The following is a 25,780-nucleotide window of genomic DNA, read 5'->3' as shown; positions in this document are numbered from 1 at the left end:
GGTTCAAAGGAAAACAGCAGCACGAAGAAGACTGGCTTATGAGTATAAAAGTTTCCAGTGAGTTAAACATCTCTTCTGGTTGAAAGGGAGCTGATTCTAATTAGCTTTTCCTTTTATTTCCTGATTGAGGCACCCCAGGGAACAATTAGCCTGGTTTTGAATTCCACCAAAGATTGTTAAGTCCTTTACCTGCCTGCCTGTTGATATTTAAACTGTAAGAAGAATTTATATCAATACTTCTTATACAGCCTCCACCATTCTTCCCATTCAGCTCTTTACATATTTTGATAATGCAGCATTTCCTTCGAGATATAATAGCCCCTTGGAGGAGAAAGACAAAAGATTGGGAAGGGTGCAGTCCCCTTGTGGAAAATGGGAAGCTAGTCTTGACTTAAGTATTCATCAATTAAATGTACTTGTTTTCCGTTGGCTAATGAGCAGAGGTTCTCTCTTGATGCCAATTGCCAAGTTAGGGCTTCATCGCCAGAATGTGTCAGGCTGTCCCTGATGCCTTTCACAAAATGCGCTTATTTGGGGAGGAGATCCAAGTTCCGGCTTTCTTATCCAGTCATGCAGACGATGTATCTTCTGTCTCCAGAGCCCTGTCTTCTGGAAAGTTACAAATCTGTTGCAGCTGGCATTGAGTTGAGTTGAGCTAGCTCCTGATTCCTCCAAATGACTCTAATTCAGTTGTAGGGACCATTTGCAGGATTCCTCTCCTCCCACCGCTAGTGTGGAAAGAGATGGAGGTAAGGTCTCACTTTTCTCCTAATATTAACAAGAGATGGAGGAGGAAATAATGGTAGTGTTTAGTTTAATAGCTGTATAATTTGGGAGTGTGTGTTTTGAATTGGAGTTGAGTTGAATTGAATGTCTAGTTTAGAAAAGAAGGACTAGGGGTGACATGATGACAGCGTTCCAATATTTGAGGGGCTGCCACAAAGAAGAGAGGCTCAACCTGTTCTCCAAAGCACCAGAAGCCAAGACAATAAACAATGGATGGAACTAACCAAGGAGCGAATCAACCTTGAACTAAGGAGAAATTTCCTGACAGTGAGAACAATGAATCAGTGGAATAGCTTTATTCCAGAAGTTGTGGATGCTCCTTCACTGGAGGCTTTTAAGAAGAGACTGGACAGCCATTTGTCTGGAATGGCATAGAGTCTCCTGCTTGAGCAGAGGGTTGCACTAGAAGACCTCCAAGGTCCCTTCCAACTCTGTTATTCTGTTCTGTTCAACATACTCTGGTACAATTTTGTCACCAAGAAAAGTACAGGTAGATTTCCAGAAATGTGCCAGATTTCAGGAAAGAGGGCAACATATTTTGGGGGGAAATGCTCCAATTTCTTTACTTTTCTGTGGAAAATTTCCCATTTTTTAAGATTATTAGTATGAATAGATGATACAATATTAAGAATGTTTGGCAATTTCCAAGTTTAATTGAAGTCTTTCAGGAAATTTTTCTTAGCAAATATATAAAGGATGGATGTATGATTAGAAAAACAATCTGAAAAATGTCCCATGGCAAAGGGAAATATTCCAATGTAAATGAAGTATTTTCTGTGCAAATCTCCCTATTCAAGTCAGTTCAGTTTTCCAGAAAACTAGTATCACCTAGCCCAGGGGTAGGCAACCTCAGCTCTTTTATGACTCATTGACTTCAACTTGAAGTCCATGAGTCATAAAAGAGCTGAGGTTGCCTACCCCTGACCTAGCCATTGTTTTTTAACCTGGGCCGCTTTAAGATGTGTGGACTACAACTCCCAGAATTCCCCAGCCAGCTTTGGGAGTTGCAGTCCACACATCTTAAGGCAGCCCAGGTTGAGAAGTCTGACCTAGCCCTTGTTCAATTTATGGCTTGTGGAAGGCACATCTCTTCCTGTCTATTAAAACAGAAAAGCTGTAACAATTATTTTCATAATTAACTGGCTCTCTAAATTAACATCAATTACACTGTGTAATCATGATTAAGATTATGCATTAATCAACAGCTCTAAGTTGGTGATTAGGTTCTTTAATGACTTGCAAAGAACTTGCACAGAGGTGTGAATGGCTGGGTGAATACAGCTGCCTCACAGCAAAGAGGGGGAGGGGGATGTATTGGTAGTAGTCCCAGGATTTGAAGCTTGCTAATACTTTTGAGTCAAGCACTTCATGCCCAAGAACGTTGTTGGGGGAAAGCAAAGCCTCACGTCTTGTGTAGGCTTTTGGTTGATCATGCCAGGATTGTTGCACAATTGTGTCAAGTTCTGATCGGTTTATATTTGCCTCCTGTCAAATCGTGGACAGCATTTGAGAAGCAAATCCCCCGTGATAAACCTCAGCATTCTGCTGAGCCATCCAGATGGTAGAAGGTAATGGTGCATCGTTGCTTTACTCCACACATCCTTACCCCCTACCTCAGATATCTCCTCCTCCTCCTCCTCCTCCTCCTCCTCCTCTTCCTCCTCCTCCTCCTCCTCCTCCCACCACCACCACCAGAGGGCACGATAAGAAGCAATGGATGGGAGCTCATTAAAGAGTGTTCCAATCTGGAACCAAGGAGAAATTTCCTGTCAATTAATCAGCGGAACTGCCTGCCTTCTAGAGTTGTGGGTGCTTCACCACTCTAGGTTTTCAAGAAACAAATTGAACAACCACTTGTCCAGAATGGAGTATAAGGTCTCCTGCCTTGGGCAGGGGGTTGGACTAGAAGACCTCCAGGGTCCCTTCCAACCTTAAGATTCTGTGTCTTCCTCCTCTATTGGTTTTTGCCATTGGCGGACTTTCCAATTTCTACTGTCTGATTCTCACTGGCTCATCTTCAGAAAGGGAGATTCAGGACAGGTCCTCCACTTTCCCTTTAGGGTGTCCTGAGTTCTCCATGTTTGTTCATTGGCTTCAGATGTCGCCCAGTTCAAAAACAATCAGGTGCATGTCAGAGAATGAACCGGTCTCGTGTCCGCTCTGTGGCTGAAAAGGGTGATCTCCGTTTAATTCTGGGTCATCTCACTCTCCCGTAGAGCAGCTGATTGGTTCTCCCAGGCCCAGGACTGTCATGGGACGGGCGTAGTGAGGCAGACCGTTATTGCTCCCCCCCTGGCTCCCCGCAGTTTCTTGAATTCAGCTGGCCAGTCCTGCGGTGGAGCAGGATAGGCATGGGGATGTCTCTGTTTCGTCCTCCAGAGTCTTCTGTGTTCCAAGGCGGTCCTTTGAGACAGATGCACTGTCCGATCTGCAACCTGGCATGGCTTCCCCCCCGCCAACTTCACCCTCTCCCTCTCTCACCTAGTTGATAGTGACAGTCCTCAAGCCTTGTATGAGCTGAACAGTGACTCCTCCCCATTTCTGGACGGTGCATTCTCACGAACAGCCTTTTTCTGGGGCATTCCCTCCTGTAGTTAGGGGAGCTCAACCCTCTACCTAGCACAGCAGACTTGACCTTCAGTCCCTAAGAGGTGGAGCCTTTGGAAGGACTCCCCCGTCCCCCACACCCTTTTGTCACTTTATGACGACTGGATGCTCCTCCAAGCAAGAAGCCCACTCTCCACCGTGAGGGTGAATCTCAGTTCTGATGAAGAACAAGCTACTTACCTGCAACTGTAGGCATGCAGATAAGAATCACGGTTAAAGAAACCGACCTTTATTATTTCATCCTAATGCACAGTTAGTGCTTCTTCAAGGCTACTTTATCTACGAATCTCCGTGAATGTGCAACATTGGTTTAATCTCAGGGCAGGCGAAGGAGGGTTCGGGGCCTTGAGGGCCACCCTTGCCAATGGGCCTTTCCCAGCGTTCTCACAATTGGGTGCTTCAGACCCACATACCTTTTTACCCTCCCCCTAAAAAAAACAACAAAAAAGCTTTTTCTGATTCCCTTATCCTCATGGCCAAGCAGGCAACCTTGGCTCTTTTATGACTCGTGGACTTCAACTCCCAGAATTCCTGAGCCAGCATAGCTGGCTCGGGAATTCTGGGAGTTGAAGTCCACAAGTCATAAAAGAGCCAAGGTTGCCTGTTGTTGTTGTTAGTTGCAAAGTCGTGTCTGACCCATCGCGACCCCATGGACTACGTTCCTCCAGGCCTTCCTGTCCTCTACCATCTTCTGGAGTCCATTTAAGCTCACGCCTACTGCTTCAGGGACTCCATCCAGCCACCTCATTCTCTGTCGTCCCTTTCTTCTCTTGCCCTCCATCTTTCCCAGCATTAGGCTCTTCTCCAGTGAGTCCTTCCTTCTCATTAGATGGCCAAAGTATTTGAGTTTTAGCTTCAGGATCTGGCCTTCTAAAGAGCAGTCAGGGTTGATCTCCTCTAGGACTGACCGGTTTGATCGCCTTGCAGTCCGAGGGACTCGCAGGAGTCTTCTCCAGCACCAGAGTTCAAAGGCCTCAATTCTTTGGCGCTCAGCCTATCCCTGGCCAAGCTTAACACTGGCTTTAGGGTGATAGAAGCTCTTCCTATCTTCTCTTACAGTGTGCCTTATATGATGTCCTAAAATTTGCTTTGCTGTCTCCAATTCTAGTATTTCCGAGTTTGATACATAGACAGAAGCACCTCCTGTTCATTATTTTTTTTAAAATGGTGTTAACCCTTCATGGGTGTTCCTGGCTGCCTACTGCCAATTTACCGAGCCATACAAGTACTATTAAATATTTGACTTAGATGTATGGTTCTATTGTTTTACGATAATTTTGGGTAATGGGTTTGCCGTAGCAATCCATTTTCTTTCTCTTACTAGTAATGTTGGTCAAAGTCCGTAATGAAGTCATTTCAATTTCTAAGGCTTCCATTTCCTTCCCAGCGGAAGCCAGCTCCTTACAGCCCAGCGAGCATCAGACGGCTGGGCCGCCTGGAACAACTCAGGAGATGAAAGACTCTCCTCGCCAACTTTTCTGTGGGGTCGGTTTTGAACGGCATTTTCTTGCGTGAGCCACTGAATCATTTTTGATATGCTGAATAAAGAAATATATAGCAGCAGAGGTGTTGCATTATATCTGAATGAAGTGCATAACTCTACTGAAACCAGGAATCAGCATTAAAAGATGAAATCACAGCCCAGGATAGCTAGATAAGAATACAAAAGAGGGGAAACAGAGATATTATTGTATAGTTGTACAGTAGACCACAAAACCAGGCAGAAAATCAGGCTCTCCCAGATCTAATAACAGAACTTTTAGAGAGGAGAGACACAGTAATAAATGGATATTTTACCACAGTCCCCTAAATTTACCAAGATTTAGAAACAGATAATCTTTCTTTCTTTCTTTTTCTTTCTTTCTTTCTTTCTTTCTTTCTTTCTTTCTTTCTTTCTTTCTTTCTTTCTTTCTTTCTTTCTTTCTTTCTTTCTTTCTTTCCCTTCCTTCCTTCCTTCCTTCCTTCCTTCCTTCCTTCCTTCCTTCCTTCCTTCCTTCCTTCCTTCCCTCCCTCCCTCCCTCCCTTCCTTCCATCGCCAGGATCTTATAGCTCACCCCAAGCCCCACCATACCGTCCAGCACTCAGGACAGGCGATGCCCACCTGATCATGCTTGCACCACATCAATTTCAGAACCTTGAACAGAAGCCTCCCTGGTTTGACTGGGATTGTCTCGGCTTTGGACTCCAGTGCTGGCATCTGGCTTGGGACATGCAGAAGTGCCAAAGGGAAGCTGTCACAACGGGTCCCCCTTTGCCTGTAGGAGCCATCAGGCTAATGGGAGTCAATGTGCTCTTCCTTTGCCTGTCGAGAGCCATGTGGGTTTCTGAAGGCTGCCCACGCCTTCCCTCCCTCCCTCCCTCCTTCCCTGGGTTTGCCTCTCATCAGTCGTGACCCAGTTTAATTGCTTGAGAACATGACGGGCCTGTCGATGGGCTGAGCCACGGGCCTGCCTGCCTGCCTGTCTGTTTTTTGGAAGAAAGGCAGAGCAGGGGGGGTGCTGGGGCCACAATCTAATGAAGAGGCAGCAGGTTGAAAGTGGTGCCCATCTTTCAGTCTGGTGCATCACAAAGGATTGTTGTGGGATTAAAAGTGAAAAGAAAAGCACATTTTAATACTCTGCAAAGCCTTTCACAGTAGAAACGGGGTTCATTGGTCTTTCCACGCCTTCCTTTCTTTTTCCAGCTGGGTCTCATAAATGTATAATCTAACAGGGAAAAAGAAAATCTAACATGGAATAAGTGATTTGGAAGGGACCTGGGAGGTCTTCTAGTCCAACCCCCTTCTCAAGCAGCAGACTTTATACCATTTATCACAAATAATTATAAAGCATAGCTGCCTGAAAATGGGGGTGTAAAACATTTTTCTTCTAGTCAATACTGTATTATATTGCTTTACATTAGGACATGTTTACATCTCTTTTGGGAGGCTTCACTAAAACCTTGGCAAAGAGACAAAAGGGAGGTCCTGGGACAAGGTGGTGGGATTAGAGCAGATTAATCAGCAGAATCGAGTATCTGTGCCAACTTTGGAACAGCAGGATCTGGCCCTGGCATCCATTCTGGAGTGCTTACAGCTGCAAAGTTAAGGTCAAAGAATTAGATGTAAATTGAGAGCCTGACTAAGCACACCTTAGATGAGGGAATTGAAGGGGATGACACCAAACTGGCAGGAGTAGCCAACACCCCAGAAGACAAACTCAGGATCCAAAAATATCTTGAATAATGGGCCCTATCCAACAAAATGAGTTTCAATGTGGAGAAAAGCAAATTTTTACATTTAGGTAGGAAAAATCAAAAGTACACGTACAGATTGGGCAAGACCTGGCTTAAAAACAGTAACTGTGAGAGGGACCTTGGAGTCCTAGTGGACGATCACTTGACCATGAGCCAGCAGTATGCAGCAGCAGCCAAAAAAGCTAATACAATTCTGGGTTGCATAAACAGAATCAAGATCTTGCAAGGTATTTATAAAACCCTAGTAAGACCACACCTGGAATACTGCAATCAATTTTGGTCACCATACTAGAAAAAAGATGTTGAGAGTTTGGAAAAAATTCAGAGAAGAGCAACAAAGATGATCAAAGGCCCGGAGGCTAAAACATAGGAAGAATGGCTGCAGGACTTGGGCTTGGCTATGTTGTGACTCAGGGTCAGCCTGTGGGTCCGACAGCCGGTTCCGATGTATCGGAGGACTCAGATGAGGGGGAGGAGGGAAACGAACCGGCTGATGATGATTTGGAGACTTTGCAGAGTCCTCAGCCGGGAACCTCTGCTCAGCTGTGTGAGCCCGAGAGTGCGGAGGATGATGACCCACAGCTGGCCCTGTTCAAGGACGCCCGACGCAGGAGGCAGTCGAGCAGGGACAAACAAAGGAAGGCTATGGGACTCCTCGGGAGGAGGCACAGGGAGACCACGCCCTGAGCTCTCTATAAAAGGAGTGTTTGGGGAGGGGCTGGTTGCTGAAAGCAACTCTTTTGCTTGAGAAGATAAGCTCTTGTATGTTTACTATTAAATCTTGGCAGAAGCCTTTTAGCCTTGGACGCTTTCCAGTCGCTTCTTTTGATTAGGGGTGCGAGAAGAGGGCTGGTTCAGAACAGGCTAGTCTAAAGAAAAGAAGAAATAGGGGAGACATGATAGCAGTATTCCAGTATTTTAGGAGCTGCCACAAAGACGACGGGGTCACGTTATTCTGCAAAGCACCAGAGGGCAGGATGAGAAAGAATGGTTGGAAACTAATCAAGGGAGAAGCAACCTGGAATTAAGGAGAAACTTCCTGACAGTGAGGACAATTAACGAGTGGAACGGCTTATCCTCAGAAATTGTGGGAGCTCCATCACTGGAGGCTTTTAAGAAGAGACTGAGGGGAGGGGCCAGACTAGAAGGCCTCCAAGGTCCCTTTTAGCTCTATTCTATTTTATTATATTTATAAATCAGCAGACAGGATTGATTACAGGCTTCTCTTCCATATACCCCAAAGAAAACAGAATATATGTGCAGACATATTCTGCCCCCTTTCTCTTTCCCCTCCTCTCTTGTTTTTGTGTAGGGACAAACTCACCCAGAATTCAAAAGGAGATTCCCTTACATATCCAGGGTATTGGGAATAAGTATAGAAAAATGCTGGGTTGAATGCCTGCTCGCAGCCCAGCTAACCGAATGAGCTTGCTCTCAGCCTCATCCAGTTTACAGGATTGTTCAGAGAACAGAAGGAGGGAGACCTTATATTTTGCTCCTTGAGCTTGTTTGGAGGAAGAAACTGAGAAATACAAATCAATATAATCTAATTAAGTGCCTAGAGAATTGCAAATGTTAAAATACAAAAGCCAACAAGGTCTCCTGACACTGAGAGAGAAGATCTGCTTTCTGCTAATGAATTGGGGGATCCATCTGTTCCTGGCTGCCTTTGCGTTTTTCATTCATCTATTAATTATTTTGAGTTGCTTGTTACTCAGCGCGAGCGGGGGTTCAGTCCCTCTACGCAGCCCTGGGGGGGGGGGGTTGGGACGGAGGCTTTCTACCTATTGGATGCAAGGCAGCCATAGACGTGCAAGGTCCTTCATTTTTTGGAGGGGGGGAGGGAACCCCGGACAAGAGAAACAGTTTATGACCCAAGGAAAAAGGAGGAGGAGAAAAACTCTCAGGGCTGTTTCGTTTGCCTGGTTTTGTTTTGTATCATTTTTAAAAGTGGGGATAAAGTTGTTTGAAGCCTTTGAACTCTGGTGCTGGAGAAGACTCCTGCGAGTCCCTTGGACTGCAAGGCGATCAAACCGGTCAGTCCTAGAGGAGATCAACCCTGACTGCTCTTTAGAAGGCCAGATCCTGAAGCTAAAACTCAAATACTTTGGCCACCTAATGAGAAGGAAGGACTCCCTGGAGAAGAGCCTCATGCTGGGAAAGGTTGAGGGCAAGAGAAGAAGGGGACGACAGAGAATGAGGTGGCTGGATGGAGTCACTGAAGCAGTAGGCTTGAGCTTAAATGGACTCCAGAAGATGGTGGAGGACAGGAAGGCCTGGAGGAACATTGTCCATAGGGTCGCGATGGGTCGGACACGACTTCGCAACTAACAACAACAAAGTTGTTTGGAGATTAATTTTAGGATTTGCTTAAGGTGGATCATTTTAATAAGGTCAGGATATTTTTTGGCTGGAAGGGTTTGAGTTGTTTTGGGGAGGGGCTTCCGTTCATTTTGCTCAGCGGGTGGCTGAGGGCAGGAGGTGATGCGTCTCCAGGGAGAGGAAGGACAGCCAAGGCGCAGCTGCTGAGATGGCAGGAGGCCGGGGGCTGCTGCTTGGGCGGCTTCGGCCGCCCCTCCGTCTGGCTGGCTTGTCAGCCCAGGAGAGGCAGGAAGGCCTCTTAGTGGCCCTTGTGGTGCCTCTGCTCAGGTTCAGTGCCAGCTCAGCGGACAGGAAGACCCGCCTCCTGGCGGCCCTGATCCGGGATGGACTGGCCAACTGGGTGAAGCTATCTGGGCCCTGACTCTCTTTCCCTCCGGCCCTCCATATTAAAGATTAGAGTTACAAAGGTGACCCTCATCATAAAGACCTCCCATCTAAGAAACCTAGAGGTAAATGAGGTTCTCAAGTAAAAATATCCGGTTGCCAAGGTTTTGGCAACCAACCTCTGTTTTTCTACCTTCGTTAAGACTCTGCATCCAAGTAGGCCACTATGGAAACTTTACGACCTGTGGACTTCAGCTCCCAGAATTCCTGAGCCAGCCATGTTGCCATATTTGCACATCCCTGCTCTAGGTCAGTCAAAGTCCCGTGGGGGTAAGCAGCCACAGGGGCTTGGCAACAGCCCAGGACCAGCCCAAGGTGTACTGGGTTTTTTAGTGTGTCAAACACGACCCGCAGCAATTAATATTTCATTCTGGTTTGCATCTTGACTGAGCACTGAGCACACAGACCTGAGACTTAACTGCATTTGGGCTCACTTGATTGGCAGCCTAATGGATGTTCAGCTTTTCTAATGCTGCTCTTTGTGTCTTTTAATCTGGATAAATTCCTGTGGTTTGAGCATCACCACAGACAAAGCTTTTTGTGCTTGCATGGATTAGTTGACAAAGAAGAAGAGGGATGCCAGCACATTTCCTGGGGATAAACTCTTCTGCTGAATCTACCATCAACCTGGCCACCCAGCTCAGCAATGTTTCAGTGAGCAATCATTTGTATTCGTTCAAACGGGAGCTTTCCATAGCAGCACACAATGGTTAACAGTGTTGTATGTTGTCCAAAGGCCACAATGACTGTGCCTACGATTTGACAACGATTAAAACTACATTGGGCAAAGTTCAGTATTTTGCCCACATCTGGCTTTCCTGATTGAAATCCTGTTTCTTAGTTTGAATTACTTTGGGTGAAAGAGTGACACACTGGGCAGGGCTCTTGCAATGTGGCGTGCAAATAGTGCAGCACACAAGGACATCACTTGAAGGGTGTGGGGGTGCCAATGGCAGTGCAGTTATAGAGGGGGAGACCATCTGAGAAAGGGAAGAAGGCAACAATATTTTGAATAATCTAAGCACGGGGATGAGGATGGTGGTCGTGGTGGTCATGGTGAATTCTGCGCAAGGGCACTTCGAATACCAGCCTCAGTGGGTGTCCAGAGGCAGGTGACTGGCACCTGCTAGAGCTGGTCCCAGCAAGGTGGCAGTGAGGGACTCTTCCAAAGCGAAGTCACTGGCCTTCCTTTGGAAGGAATTTTGGCAGAATTTCAAGAGCCGTTTCAAGTCTGAATGTCACTCGAGCCAGGCGCTTTGCTAGATTTCATAAGCTTAATGGCATTTTCCAGCTCCACCATTACAAAATGTATTTAGAATGTTCATTCTCTTGATGTTCTTGCCATTAAATCTCTCTTCCTGTGATTTGTTTGGAGGGTTCCCATTTACAAAGCAATTGCTTTATTGTTGGGCTGGCTGGTATATTCTGATGCGGTTCCATTTTCCTTGGGTTATTGTTCAGCTTTCTTCATCTCCCTCTCTCTGTTTCTGTGTGTGTGTGTGTGTGTGTGTGTGTGTGTGTGTGTGTGTGTGTGTGTTAAAGACTGCTTAAAAAGATTAAAAATACCAAGTGAGAAAAAGAAAAGAAAAAGAAATCAAAGAGAAAGCTAAAAGTACAAGAAACAGCAAACAAGAAAAGTTAGAAGAGAGAGAGAAAAGATACAAAGAAGTAGCTTTCTATTTTCTTGACAGCAGATGCCCGGATACGATACAATTATAAATTTACCTCTTAACTCTATTGTTACATTTCTCTTCCTTCTATAATCTATTATCAAAACATGAATCATGCAAAACAGGCTAGAAAGGTTGTCCAGTCAACATTTTCTGATCAAAGAAGTTAATCTGAGCATCTCAGTTCCTTCATCTTCACCAAATGTTCCTCCATTGTGGGTGATACCAGATGTTTTCATCTTTGTGCATGCAATAATTTTGCTGCACTTATCTTGTCTCATGCCCTTTTCCCAACAGTTTGCCTATCAGTCTCCCCCCCCCAAAGCCTCCGGTTTCAATTGTATATTAACCTTTACAATCCTCTGAATCAGTGTATGCATCTGAATCCAGGATTTTCTAGCTTTTTACATATTGACCAAGCATGATAAAATGTCCCTTCTTATTCAGATTTCCAACATAAATTTGAAGTGCCTTTATACTGCCACAGAGAAAGGGGGGGGTTCAGCCTATTCTCCAAAGCACCTGAGAGTAGAACAAGAAGTAACGGAAGGAAGCTTATCTAAGAGAGATCCAACTAGAGTTTAGAAGAAAATTCCTGACAGTGGCTTACCTCCAAAAGTTGTGGGTGCTCCCTCCATCACTGGAGGTTTTCAAGAAGAGACTTTCATTTGTCCAGAATGGTATAAAGCCTCCTGATCAAGCAGTGGGTTGGACTACAAGATCTTTAAGATTTTCATCCATGGAATCCATCCCAAGTTCTACATTTCTTGAAATCAGGTCTCCTAAAATCTAAGACACGTTTGATTTTGTTCTGTCGTTTGTGTCTGCATTACATTGAATTCCAATATGACATGGCCATTCTCTCCCAAAGTTCCTGCAATTTTAATCCCTTCTATCATTTTATCTCTGTTAGTAAGAATTAAGTCCAATATAGCTAACCCTCTAATTCCCTTTTCTACTTTTTGGGAGACAAAAGTTGTCTGCTAGGTTTGTCAGGAATTTGTTTGATGTCCCACTTGCTGCAAAGTTTGTCTCCCAGTGGAGAAAAGGATAATTAAAGGTCCCCAATACTACTGGGGTGTGTTTCCTACATACATTTGTTAATTGTTTGGCAAAAAGTTCATCTGTTTCTTCTGGTTGGTTAAGTGGCCTGTGGTATACACCTATGGCAATGCCATTTTCCCCCTTTTATATTAATCCATATGCACTCTAGGAGGTTTTCACCTTTTGTTTTTTTTGCATTTTTAAAGAGGTGTAGCTATCTCATATATATTGCAACTCCACCCCCTCTTTTATTAGGTCTGAGCAATTCAGATCCCTCTAGCTGTACGTTCCAGTCATGGGAGCACGACAGTGTTGACATCCTGAAGAGAGCCCTCGGCATCCCATTTTTGTAGTGCTAACTTTAAGTCTATAACTATCAGGCAGTCTTTAATTTCCCTTTTGGGGGAAGGTTATTGAGAAAAGGGTAGGCTGGCAATTGCAAAAAAGAACTGGATTATCTGTTGCAGAATTCAGATCCAGGCACGAGAGGGAAACTATTGGTTGTTCTTATGGATGATCTGTTATGGACTGAAATGGTGGAGCACTACCCGACTAATCATTTCCCTTCACTATCGCTGTGCTATTTATTCTTCTGCGCCTTCTGTGAAACTTGTTGATTGGAAGCACCATTTTGCAGTGGTTCTGCTCCTTCCTGACGAGGCCATAACAGTTGATGTGTGCGAGAGAAGAGAGATCAGGCCACCAACCTTCAGTCACTTCACTTGTCATAAAATTGAGTTCAAGCCACTCAAAGTGAAGTTTTCCAATAGTTCTTTTATTCTTGTGTTATTCGGGCAAAAAGCAAGCCAAGGGTGCAATTAAACTTAATTAGTTCCTTTATGTCTGTACATATACTTGTCTAATTTCAAAGTTATCTTACTACAATAAGTTATGCCCAACAAGGCAACTCAAACAACTGTGGCCAACAAGGCTACTCAAGTTGCTGTAAGTATTGCTGCCCAACTAGGCTACTCATTCACACAATACTCACATACACTCTCAACACAGGTGATCAGGCTGCGTTAGAGTGGGCTGGGAAGCAGACTCAGGGCATCCCCTGCTCCAACAAAAATCGTCTCGAACTTCGGGGCCTGGGTTCATTCCAGTCTTCTCTTTATACCGAACTTGTTTATTCAGAATCCATGTGGATCTGTTTTACCCCAGCCACGTCAGGAACTTTACATCCTCACGCTTTGTTCCAAGACTCTTATGAAAAGTGCAACTCACTATACTCCTTATGCCCACTAATGTTCTACCTGGTATCAACAACAATAAATCATTCATACACACACTCAGAATCTTTCCTTATCAGTAGTACACACATTCCAGCAATGTGAGTTTCCCAGTGAGTTCATGAATGGTTGTATTACAGGTCATTTATATTCATAACTTATATGTGATATATTCATAACATATAACAAAATATGTAGCATGCTTTATGATGCCCTCTCCACTTTATGGTGCTCAATCCTCTCTTTTATTTGTTCAATATCCATATAAAGCCACTGGGAGAAATTGTCTGATAACTGATATATAACTGATGATTCCCAGTTATACAGTATATCCATCCCAGAGCAAATGCAAGATAGAGTGAACATCTTGATCCAGGGTCCAAACTCTATAAGGTTTGGATGAGGATAAAGCTTAAGCCAAAAAAAAAAGCGGATTGTCAACTGATTCCAAAATGGTTCCAGATTTAGTTCTAAATATAGTTGAATTTTTTTTTATTCCATTTATATCCCGCCCTTCTCCGAAGACTCAGGGCGGCTTACAAGCTTAGCAGTAGCCTTCATTCTATGTATATGCCTGCTTATTAGGGCTTTCACACACACCCCAAGCGGCATTATTACAAAGTCAGCTTATTGCCCCCAACAATCTGGGTCCTCATTTTACCTACCTCGGAAGGATGGAAGGCTGAGTCAACCTTGAGCCTGGTGGGATGCGAACCTGCACTAATTGCAGGCAGCTGGTGTTACTTACTTACTTAATTAATTAATTAATTAGCCCACAAAGGAACTGTTTTGTAATCTGGGGATCTTTCTGGAGTCACGGCTCCTGCTGAATTGCAGTTGATCTATCTTAAGTCCCCACTGCATAAGACTGGCCTTGAAGATTACCGTGAAATTAGACCTGTGCAAAATATGACAGCCCAGATACTAACAAGAGCGTTGTATCACTTCCCACATAACCTTCCTACTATAGGAATGTCGTTGGTTGTCATTTTGTTTCTAGGTGCAATTTAAGGTGGTAGTAATAACTATGAAGTCCCACATGGCTTAGTACCTGTCAAAGTGCTTGTTTCTTGAAGACTGTGACTGCCCAAGACAGGCCAACAAAGAGCAGGTGTTAAAAGAGTCCTCACCCTCCTTGAGGTATGTAAGTAGGGATTTGGAGATTAGTGTGTGGAGTATCCTTCCTCTGAAATCATTAGAAGCAAGCCTTGCAGCCTTACTATTACTATTGAGAAAGCTGTTAAAGAAAGCTGTTATGCAGATATTTAGGGATTAAGGATGTGATAATTAGCTATCTCAGATTTGTATGGTGTTATTTACTATGATTATATACTATTTTGTATTGCTCAGCTGAAGCAGCATAGAAGTACTCTTAACAAATACAATCCAGGTGTAAGACTAAGAACATATCTTTGTGTATGCAAGACACGGGTGTCAAACTTGCCACGTGACGTGTCGCGATGTATCACAACTTTTCTTGCATTGCCAGAGCTGAGGCGTGCACGGCCTCAGTATGATGCAACCGGCCCGCGGGCCGGCAGTTTGACACCACTGATGTAAGGTAATATGCCAGTTTTCTTAAATATTTGTCATTGTATTAAGAAGAGCTGTGAAACCCTGAAACTTGGCTTTTAAAATCTAAACTAGGCTTGAAAAGGTGTAACTATTAGGGTGAGCTTGAAAAGAACAAGCCAACATTGAGGATTTGACGGGATCTAAGACTTTCTTAATCCTTAGTATTACTTTGACAAAAATGAAATCTCGGCTGGAACCTTCTTCCTACCGAGAGTTGAAGAATCTTGTATCCAGCTCTCCTTAACATCCTCCTTTATTCAAGCCCTAGCCACAGTTATTGCTACAGTTTGGGTCTTACTTTTTTACAACTAGTATTGGGTGGGCTTCCTTTGGCATGGCAATAGTCATGGACTCTCCAGAAATGCCACCTGAGCAGAAGTCCGTAGATATGATGCGCCTCATTTAGTATCTTTATTGCAATCAAGGAAGAACCATGATCTGTGTCTCCTGCAGAAGAGGCGTTCCAGCCTCTCCGTGCCTCACTTGCAGCTTTTCAATCCTAGGTCCTTTTGTTGAAGGAAAAGTCTTCATCATGGTTCAGTCCAAGTGAGAATAAACAACATGGCAACTGCTTTAGAAAGAAGGTTACAGTTTATTGAAGAGGAGAGCCAGACAGGAAGATGGCTCTGGAAGAAAAGAGAGAGAGCACATGTAGGGAGTGGGGTTTTATACCCTCTGGAGCTCCTGAGGTTGTTTCCTGTTCCTGTTTGAGACTTTGTATTTCCTGTGTCGTGTATTCTGACCTTTGTCCCTTTGGCATCTGTGGATTAATCCTATTATGTCCTGTTTTAGACTTTGTGTGGGCTATGTAGATTTTAGGTGTCTTTGTCTTCTTAATCTTCTAGCTGGGGGCCTCCAACCTTCCTGGATAGTTTACATCTGCATTTCTATAGAGCTGGTTTCTGCTTGGGGGAGGGAGATTTGGGGGTATTAAGGAAAAACTGGGCATGCTTTTCTGCCTCTTTAAGATCCTTTGAGGAAATATATTTTTCTGCCCTTTTAATATTTCCTTCTCTGGGGGGCTGACTTCCCACTTTTCCCCCTGCCTTTGAAGTCAGTGGAGCCTTAGCTGTTCTCCTCCCAGTTTGCATGTTGCAGGCCCTGGTTCCACATTTAGACAGCACTTCTGCCTGGCCCAAGAATCACGGCTTCCTGACTTGCCTGCCAGCCTCAACCCATGGCCAATTATCAGTTGACCTCATTGAAACCTGCCCTCCCTTTCCCCAGCCTCCCAATTTAAATCCGGATCTGTTTAGCTGTTCGGTGTATCCGATGAGGTGGCTGCAGCTCACAAAAGCTTTCACTTTTAAAAAATAAAGCTTGTTTATCAGAAAAGATGCCAGCAATTTCTTCCAGGATATCTATTGAAAATGCTTAGATAGAAATATGGAAGTTTTAAGTGTTCTTTTGAAAATTTGACATCCAGGGCAATTACATTTTTGAACGAAAGAAAAGATTTTACACTATCTATATACTACTAAAACTCTCCTGTCTGTTTGTAACCTTTAACTGTGCGAAATTGAAAGACATAGGGCAGCAATTATTGAACCAAGGTAACTTAAATGGGTTAACCTACAGAATGCCATTGCCCATGACTCACAGGGGAATAAAATGTGGGAAGTTGTGGGTGCTTCAGTGTTTTCATGTTACTGCTGCTGCTTCATTGCTGTTGCAATGCTGCCACAGGCAGCTGTGATCTTACAATCCTCACTTCCAACAATCCCTGACAGCCCCTCAATAGTCAGTGGGGAAGCCGGCAGGAAGTCACAAATCGCTCCCCTTCACACTGCTTGTTTGCCCGCTGATGGTCATTTTATTTCTCCGTTTAGTTAAGGAATTATCTTGAAAAGATGACGCAATAACGTACAGGCTGTCTAATAAAGTAGAAATGAATTCAGGGCAACGTCTGCTTTCAGAAGTCAGAGCAAGTAAGACAACTGTCACAAACGCTGCACACAAGGGAAGTTGCAGGACTGCGGTACCATCAAAGCACAGAAACTTTGGCATCAACTAATGATGATCATTAATTCTAAGGCTGTTCTTGTTTGTGTACTTCATGCTCACCTGAAGGTGCTTTTCTTTGAAATTGCACTTAGGAGGGAAGAGACATTTAGGAAGGTATGTTTTTGTTTCTTTTCTACCCACCAACTTCTACCCTGAACTAATTCAAGTCTGAAATAAATGCTGTTAAAAAAAATTAAAACCCTTGCATTAAACTGTAGTTTACTTTTCTGCTATGTTGAGATAGGGGAATGAGAACAGAAGACTTAGCACCCTTTGAGCAGACAGCAACAAAGAGGTCTAGCTCCATAAATCACAGAATCTAGCAGAGAAGAGAAATTCTGGTCCCACCACGCAGCCACTTTGACCTATGACAGGGGTCTTCAAACTTGGCCCTTTTATGACTTGTGGACTTCAACTCCCAGAATTCCTCAGCCAGCAATGCTGGCTGAGGAATTCTGAGAGTTGAAGTCCACAAGTCATAAAAGGGCCATGTTTCAAGACCTCTGACCTATGACAAGAAATAAGAGCAGGCAAGAGTGCCTGGAAAGATTGAAAACAGCTAAAACTGGATTCAGCTATAGCCTGATGAACTTCAGAATTATGTAATTTGAGGAGGAATTAGTTAAGGGTAACTTGAGTTAAATTAATCACTCCAGGACTCTTGAAGATGACTAAAGCTTATTGTGTGGTTCAGGCCCAGAATCAGGGAGGTTTGTGCACTGAAAATAAAACAAAGTAGAAATGTGTCAGTAAATACAGAAAGGTCAGAATAATTTCTAACAATTGAAACATACTGGAAGCAGACTATTAGCCATGAAATGGCTTGGTCTGTTAGAAAATAATGGATTAAAACACCTGGCTGAAGAAGGGGCCAATTTATTTTCCAAAGCACCTGAAGGCAGGACAAGAAACAATGGATGGAAACTAATCAAGGAGAGAAGCAACCTGGAATTAAGGAGAAACTTCCTGACAATGAGGACAATTAATGAGTGGAACGGCTTGCCACCATAAATTGTGGGTGCTCCATCACTGGAGGTTTTTAAGAAGAGACTGGACAGCCACTTGTCTGAAATGGTATAGGGCAGTGATGGCGAACCTATGGCAAGTGTGCCCTCTCTGTGGGCACGCACGCCATCGCCCCAGTCCTAGGCCTTCAGCTGGGTTTTATAAAACCTTTTCTCTTTACGCCTCTGCCACCGTGTGCCCAAAAAAAAGGTTCAATCAATCAATCCATTTCAATTTCTTGCGGGAAAAACGAAAGATCTCGCAAAGTTGGAATTATATTGATTGAACTTTTTAGTCCCACCTAGTCTGCCGTTACCACCACAGCCACGCACACCCAATGGGCCACACCCACCCGGCAACCAATGATACATAAGTGGATTTTGGGTTGCAGTTTGGGCGCTTGGTCTCTAAAAGGTTCGCCATCACTGGTACAGAGTCTCCTGCTCGAGCAGAGGGTTGGATTAGAAGACCTCCAAGATCTCTATTCTGATTGATTAAAACTGCAGAAAAGGTGTTGCAACCCTTTGAAATAGGGTTGAAGCTATAGTAATCTTAAGACGTCTTTGGAAACTGCTGTAATATCTCTACGGGAGGCTCTTTGGATGTGCAGTATTTGGTATCAGCTGAAGCTTCTGAGTGAAACCCTGGATATTGCAGAAGTCAACCTGGAGATCAACGGTGAATGTGCCACTCATTCTTTAGAACTGAGCTTTCTGTCATGTGGGGAGAAGTTGGTAAAAAGCCACAGACTCCACAGATCAGGAAGCATTCGGGATCCAGGATCACGCCTAGGCTCCCCAAGAGTTATGTAGTGAAAACACTACAAGCTTTATGGAAGAGGAATTGCTGCTGTATTTTACCCTGCATGACCAGTATGGATCAGCTGAGAGCAGTAAACATGGGCATGATATGAAAACTTGAGCTCCAAAAAGTCTTGTTGGAATTAGTGAATAGATAACAAAGGGATTTTTAAAATATCCATATTTTAAATAAGGCAAGACTTGCCTAATTACCTAAACACTCTGGCCAAATCTGACCAGCTAATTGCTATGGGTAATTGAGGGGGGACGAGGGGTAGCTAAGTGCTGAAGGAAAATGCCAAATATTAGTTGCAGAAAAGGCAATTTATGAAATTGCTACCACTGACAAAGCAATTCTGTCAAACTATACCAATATTGGCTTGTCTTGGAATACCATACTGGGAAGGGAGAGCCCCAGTGACTGGGGAACTGGTGCACCTTTTCCTAAAAGACCAAGATGTTTGCCTCTTGAGCTTAGAAAAAGACTCTGGTCAGGCATGTCACATTCTGGTGTGAAGCCTTTGCAGAGATCTCTGTCTGCTTCTCTAACAATGGTGACGAGTGAGTTTGATCAGCCATGGCAGCAAAATGCAACTTCTGGAGTTAAGACTTTGCTAAGGTTGCTTTGTTTGTTCCGAAGACTCAGAACCTGAATGGCTCAAGAATAGCCTGCTAAAGTCTGTCTTGAAGGGTCTGCTCTATATTTAACATTGCTCTAAAAAGGAGGAGCGGAACAGCAGCAGAGAGGAATTGCAAGGGTAAGAGATGCCTGGTGTGCTTGCTGGAAGAACGCAAAACGTTCGTCCCCATTTTATATAGTCACTTTTCTCATCCTTCTTTCATAATATCACTGATAGTCTTGTTTATTATGTCAGATCCTGTTTTTTCACCATTTAGAAAGATAAGACATTTGTCAGAATCCATTTATGTTCCATTCCTAAATCCCTATCTGTGCAAGCCTAAATCTCACCCCCTCACTGGATTCTGCCATTCCCAGGGAGGGGAAGAGAAGATGTCAATTGGCCATCCCTATCCATTAGACACAAGGTTGTTTATTCAGCCTGCCTGGAGGCCATCATCAAAGACCAGGGGAAGAACCTTTGAACTGAGAAGAACAAAGAAAGATTGGGAGGGGGGAGAGATTCTGGTTTGTATCTCCCATCGGAATCTGAAGGGGAGGAAGTAAATGTAAAGTAAAGTAAAGGCATGGAAGATCCCTTTTCCCATGAAGGGTTCTGACACCTGAACCTTAATTGATCTGGGACTGACCAAATGGACTGAGGGGAGGTTTTTTTTTTACTCGGGGACACTTTAAAAGTATCAATCTGCAACACAATTTCCAGATCCTGTCTTGATTATCCACTGTCAATCATGTTTTAGTAAAAGTTCCTGCTTGGACAATCCTGTCTCCAAGAGTTCTTCTTTCCTAAGACGTGGATTGGGGTGGGTCATGACAACATTTCTGGGTTCAACATTGGTTGGTTTTCCTAAGCAGACCAATCAGAATTCCTGGTCCATATCTGGTCATAACCCAAATGGAGGTTTCCCCTTCAGTGGAAATGTTCACACAGAGGCTGGTCTGATATTGACTGGGATGCTTGAATTGAATTCCTGCACTGGAGCAGAGCTTTGAACTCAGTTGCCCTGTGTGTGATTTCCAGGTGTTTCGCCTATGGGTTGTGGGCAACTCACGTAACACCCACTGAATGTGCCACTGAAAATTAGCAGCAAAATTGTTATTTTATGGCAGTTCTCGTTGAGCCACCCGGGGAGAAGACTGTGGGAACTGAGGTACGAAATGGTAATAATCTGTTTTCCCACCCTCCATTTCTCAAACAAAAAAAAGAGCTAGAAAACCCTCACTCCACCTCGCACCCTTTGCAATTTCAGGCACTCTTCTGGGGACATCACTGGAAAATCTTCCAGAACTCCAGAAAATGCAGAAGTTGAATTGAGGTCTGCAATTCTAGCACAGCAGTTGACTCTAAAGGAGGCCTATTCTGCTCAGTTGATTAGTATCTATAGCAAAGGAGGGTTAGTTAAAAATAGGGCATTTCACTCCAAGAATGGAGAGCAAAGCAGACAGTTGTACATTCTGTTGATATTGAAGGAAATACAGGGTAGATGAAAGGAAGCTATTCACACAGTAGGTTGTCGGCCTCCCAGGTAGAAACCTGACCAGGTGAGCTAATCCTCCTTTATTCTACGGCTACATGAACAGAATCCTGCAGGTCTGAAAATACAAATCTCTCACTGCCGCTTTTTACTTTCTGCCCAACCTCCAGCAGATCCTTCCTAAGTTTCTTCCTCTGCCTGTTACTCACCCGTGGGCTCCCTCCTCCTTTTGCGTGGCCATTCCTTAGGTAGCATCTCTTCCCCTTCTTTCCCAAGGCCATTCCCACATGCCACCACGTAGGCACAAACCCAGGACAAAGAACACATATGTGTGTATATGTCTGCCTGAGACATATTCCCTGCGCGCAATCATTCGAGCCCTGGTCATCTCACTTCTGGGCTACTGTGATGCGCTCTGTCTTGGGCTACCCTTGGAGAGCATTTGGAAGCTTCAACTGACACAGAGTGTGGTGGCACAGGCAGTTCTTGGGCTCCTTGGGGTGACCCCTGTTGCACTGCTGCTGTGCACGCCGCACTGGCTGCTGGTCTGCTTCTGGGTGCGGCTCAAGGTGTTGGTTATTACCTTTAAAAACCTTCATGGTATCAGTCCAGGCTTCTTGAGGAACTGACTCACCCCACTGAGGCTGGCCCACCCCAGTGGAGAAGGCATGCGGTGGGCCATGTTGGCCAATGTGAATTCTGGCTGGCAGGGTCCAGGCTGTGGCTCTTGCCCTTTGTAGCGTCTTGCCCGTCGGGTGACATTGGCTCCCACCCTTCCGTCCTTCTGCCATCTGGCCTGGGGCCCTAGTGGGGGAGCATCACATGGACGGTGAGGGAATGAGGAGGAAATCCCACCTGTTCCCCCCCACACACACGCACACACACATCCTGTTCGCTCCCTCCCCATCTTTTAAGTATATTTTTTATCTTGATTGGGGTTTTATTTTTATTCTTTTAAAGATATTTATTTGTTAGGATTTTAATATTTAATATTTTAATGCTGGAAGCTGCCCATAGTTGAATTAAATTAAATTAAATTGTGTTTTTTTACTGCACTGTTTGAGGTTTCACATATCTTATTCGCACTTTCTTTTATTCTGAAAGTGCAATCTCAGCTTGGGCCTGACTGGAACTGGAAGGTGGCCATAACAGTCTCTAATTGTCTTGCAGGGGCAATCTTTGAATATGTCAATGGCTCAAATGCCCAGATAATGAACGCCGAGGAACAAGCATTCCGATTCTCAGCCAACATCATCAACAGGAATAGGACTTTGTTACCCAACACAACCTTAACCTACGATATCCAGAGGATACACTTCCACGATAGCTTTGAAGCCACTAAGAAAGGTGAGTGTGGAGGATCAATTTTCTTCCTTGGCAGCCTTTGGGGTTTTGTCCGATGAAGGGTTTTACGTAAGTGATTTGGAGAAAGGCGATCCTCTTGGGTCCAAAGTCCATAGAAGCTGGGAGTTCATGAAAAAGCCCCAGATTGATTGCCAGTCCCAAATGGGGAATCGAGGAAAGGAAAGTCAGTGATGGAGAAATTAAGGGCGGCAGAGACTGTGGACTGGGGAGGAAGGCGGCCGGTGAGGAAGCGAGGGAGGGTGCTGGGGAACGAGTTGTGAGACAGGGTGCCAAATTCTTCAGGTGCCTAAGGAGACAGCAGTGGTAAAAGGTGGAGAAAAAAAACACCAGGGATGAAGCCAGAAGACCAAGGGGCTAAACTGGAGGTTGTTTGGGTCCTTTCAGCACTTCAGCATCTGAGCGGCCGCGTGGCTGTCCCTGATTGTTACTTTCCTTGCCTTGAATTTGCATTAAAGCCAGATCCGCGTTCCACAAAGAGCCCTCACTCTGTGCATGGAGAAGTCAAGGAATTGATGTGCAGAAACCAAAGTCCAATACCTGGAAAATTTGGTGGAACCCCTTGTGGAATCTTTTTTTCATTACGGTGTACCTAAATTTATCTGATTCTTTTTTGCTGAAGAATTTTAAACTTTTATGTCATTCCACTTAGAGGCAATACTTATGAAAGGTGATGAGTAAATAAGATTAACTAATCTCTTTTTAACAAACAAACAAACAAGCAAACCCATCTTCTTTGTGTTAGTGTTTAATGTTCTTCTGCTTAAGGCTTGTGAATAAGGTTATGAAGACGGCTTCCTTTGCACAAGAAATGTAAATGTGCATTATGCACAAGCGCATCTGTATTCACACACTCACGGAGTGAAGCATCGGAGCAGAGGGTTGGCATACTGCCAGCTATTTGTCTCCCATTGATGGATCACCGTTAAGGGCCATGATCCAGGAGAAGAGGGAAATTCTGTGCCTCAGGGGACTCGGCTGGCCTTAGCAAGCTCAGAACCCAAGTAGCTGACCCAAATTCAAGATGGGAGCCAACGTTTGCCTTTTTAAAATATAATTTATTCAAACTTTTAAGGAAAAAGATAAAAAAATGAATAGAAATTAATGTAAAGTAAGATGAAGAGAAAAAGAAAACACAGATCAATGGAAAAAAACTAAGTGCAAAAAAGGAAGAAGTAGCTTCCAATTTTCTTTACAGCAGTTATAAATAGAATTATAAATTTACCTCCTGCTTTGTGGTTACAGAAAAACTCATTTTTTCTATAATATATGCTGTCTAATCATCAAAGCCATAAATGTTCTCTCCCCCCCCCCCTGTTTCATGCAAAAAAATCTATGCAGGTGCCCACTTAGCATTGTCTTTTCCCTGATCAAAGAAATCTCAAAAGTACCATCATGTTCACCAACCATTTCTCCACTGTGGGCAGGACACAATCTCTCCCGTCTTTGCGCATTCAAAATCTACTTGCAATATAAATTTGAGGTACCTTGAAATGCTTTATTGACAATTTCTCTGGTGACATACGATATGCCTGCAGTGCACCATTTGATAAAAACTCCCCTTAAGATTATAACATTTAGAACAATTAATCAGTGGAACAACTTGCTTCCAGAAGTTCCAACAATGGAAGTTTTAAAGAAGAGATTGGACAAGCATTTGCCTGAAATGGTATAGGCTGTCCTGCCTGAGCAGAGGGCTGGACTAGAAGACCTCCAAGGTCCCTTCCAACTATTCTATTCTATTCTATTCTATTCTATTCTATTCTATTCTATTCTATTCTATTCTATTATTCTATTCTATTCTATTCTATTCTATTCTATTCTATTCTATTCTATTCTATTCTATTCTATTCTATTCTATTCTATTCTATTCTATTCCATTCCATTCCATTCCATTCCATTCCATTCCATTCCATTCCATTCCATTCCATTCCATTCTATTCTATTCTATTCTATTCTATTCTATTCTATTCTATTCTATTCTATTCTATTCTATTCTATTCTATTCTATTCTATTCTATTCCATTCCATTCCATTCCATTCCATTCCATTCCATTCCATTCCATTCCATTCTATTCTATTCTCTCTTCATTTCTTCTATTCTATTCTATTCTATTCTATTCTATTCCATTCCATTCCATTCCATTCCATTCCATTCCATTCCATTCCATTCCATTCCATTCCATTCCATTCCATTCCATTCTATTCTATTCTATTCTATTCTATTCTATTCTATTCTATTCTATTCTATTCTATTCTATTCTATTCTATTCTATTCTATTCTATTCTATTCCATTCCATTCCATTCCATTCCATTCCATTCCATTCCATTCCATTCCATTCTATTCTATTCCATTCCGTTCCATCCTTTCAACTGCATATGTCCTCAGTGTTCCATGTTTATATTACAACCAAAGTGTTTAGCCCACTTTAATCATACATCCTTTCACTTGTGTTTCTTCTGCTTCAAATTTCAGTAACACTTTATACATTTTAGCAATTAAATGCCCATTACACACAATTCTGCTTCAGACTCAATACTACAATGCTCAAACCTAAAAGCTCTTGTATATACATTAAATCTTTTTAATACTTGTACTTAAGAAAAGCAATGATACTGTAAGCATTTCCCTCGGCCATGACATCTTCTTTGATTTTATCTTGTGATTTCTTTCTTTAACATTTCATTTTTATTAAAAAATTTTAAAGGGAATATAAAAATGAATACAAACCAATTCAAAATAAAGAAAACAGAGAGAGAAAAGCAAATGTGCAGAAGGAAAGAAAGAATAAAAACGAGGTTCCATTTGCCTCTGTAGCAAATGCAACTATTATTACAAAGTTATCTCTTAATCTGTGATTACAAAACAAGCTCACTTTTTTCTTGACCCTTTTTCCCTAATCTTCAAACCACAAGTCATAAATGCATTTTTTTCTGTTTCATGTAAAAAGTTCATTAGGGGTTTCCAGGCAGCCATAAATACAGATGTTGTTTTTTTTCTCAAAACAAGGAAGCCATTTTACCCATCTCTGCCATCTTCACCAACCATCCCGCCATTGTGGTAGCATCTAATCTTTCTACTTTGGGGCATATATATAATCTCACCATGGTTGTCATATATATATATATGACTCTTTTTCTAGTTGCCCGTTCTTTAGTCCAAAAAGAAAAATCTCTGCTTTAGGTTGTATTTTAGTCTTTAAAATCTTCTGAATTAATGTATGCAATCGTATCTACATATTTTTGGTTTTTTCAAATGATAAAATCTCCTTTGATAAACATTCTCTTTCAGATTAGAACGTAAATTTCAATCTTTTCAGCCACATATTGAAACCACATAATGAAATATTGACAACCAGTATGGTCCACTGGTTAAGGTGCCAGCCTACAAATCAGGAGGCAATGAATTCTAGTTCTGCCTTAGCTAGGAAAGCCAGCTAATTGACCTAGGGCTGGTCATTCTTTCTCAGTTCAGCCCACCTCCTCACAGGGTTGTTGTTATGGGGAAAATATGAGAGGAAGGAATATTAGGTATGTTTGCTGCTTTGGGCTACTTATAAAATAATAGTGGTGATATAA

General features: G+C 43.2%; 1 protein-coding gene across 1 annotated transcript in view; it reads left to right on the top strand.

The window, feature by feature from the left end:
* Window positions 1–25,780, top strand: part of GRIK3 (glutamate ionotropic receptor kainate type subunit 3) — a gene marked incomplete at its 5' end in the record, with an annotated part of 230,445 nt that overhangs the window by 96,820 nt on the left and 107,845 nt on the right. The window contains one exon of the mRNA XM_083369037.1: window positions 22,009–22,185. Coding sequence (XP_083225163.1) covers window positions 22,009–22,185 — 177 coding nt within the window. The remainder of the gene's footprint in view (window positions 1–22,008; window positions 22,186–25,780) is intronic.

The sequence above is a fragment of the Vipera ursinii genome, assembly GCF_947247035.1.
Source record: "Vipera ursinii genome assembly, chromosome: 9".
NCBI lineage: Eukaryota > Metazoa > Chordata > Lepidosauria > Squamata > Viperidae > Vipera > Vipera ursinii.
This window is presented reverse-complemented; position numbering and strand designations above follow the sequence as displayed.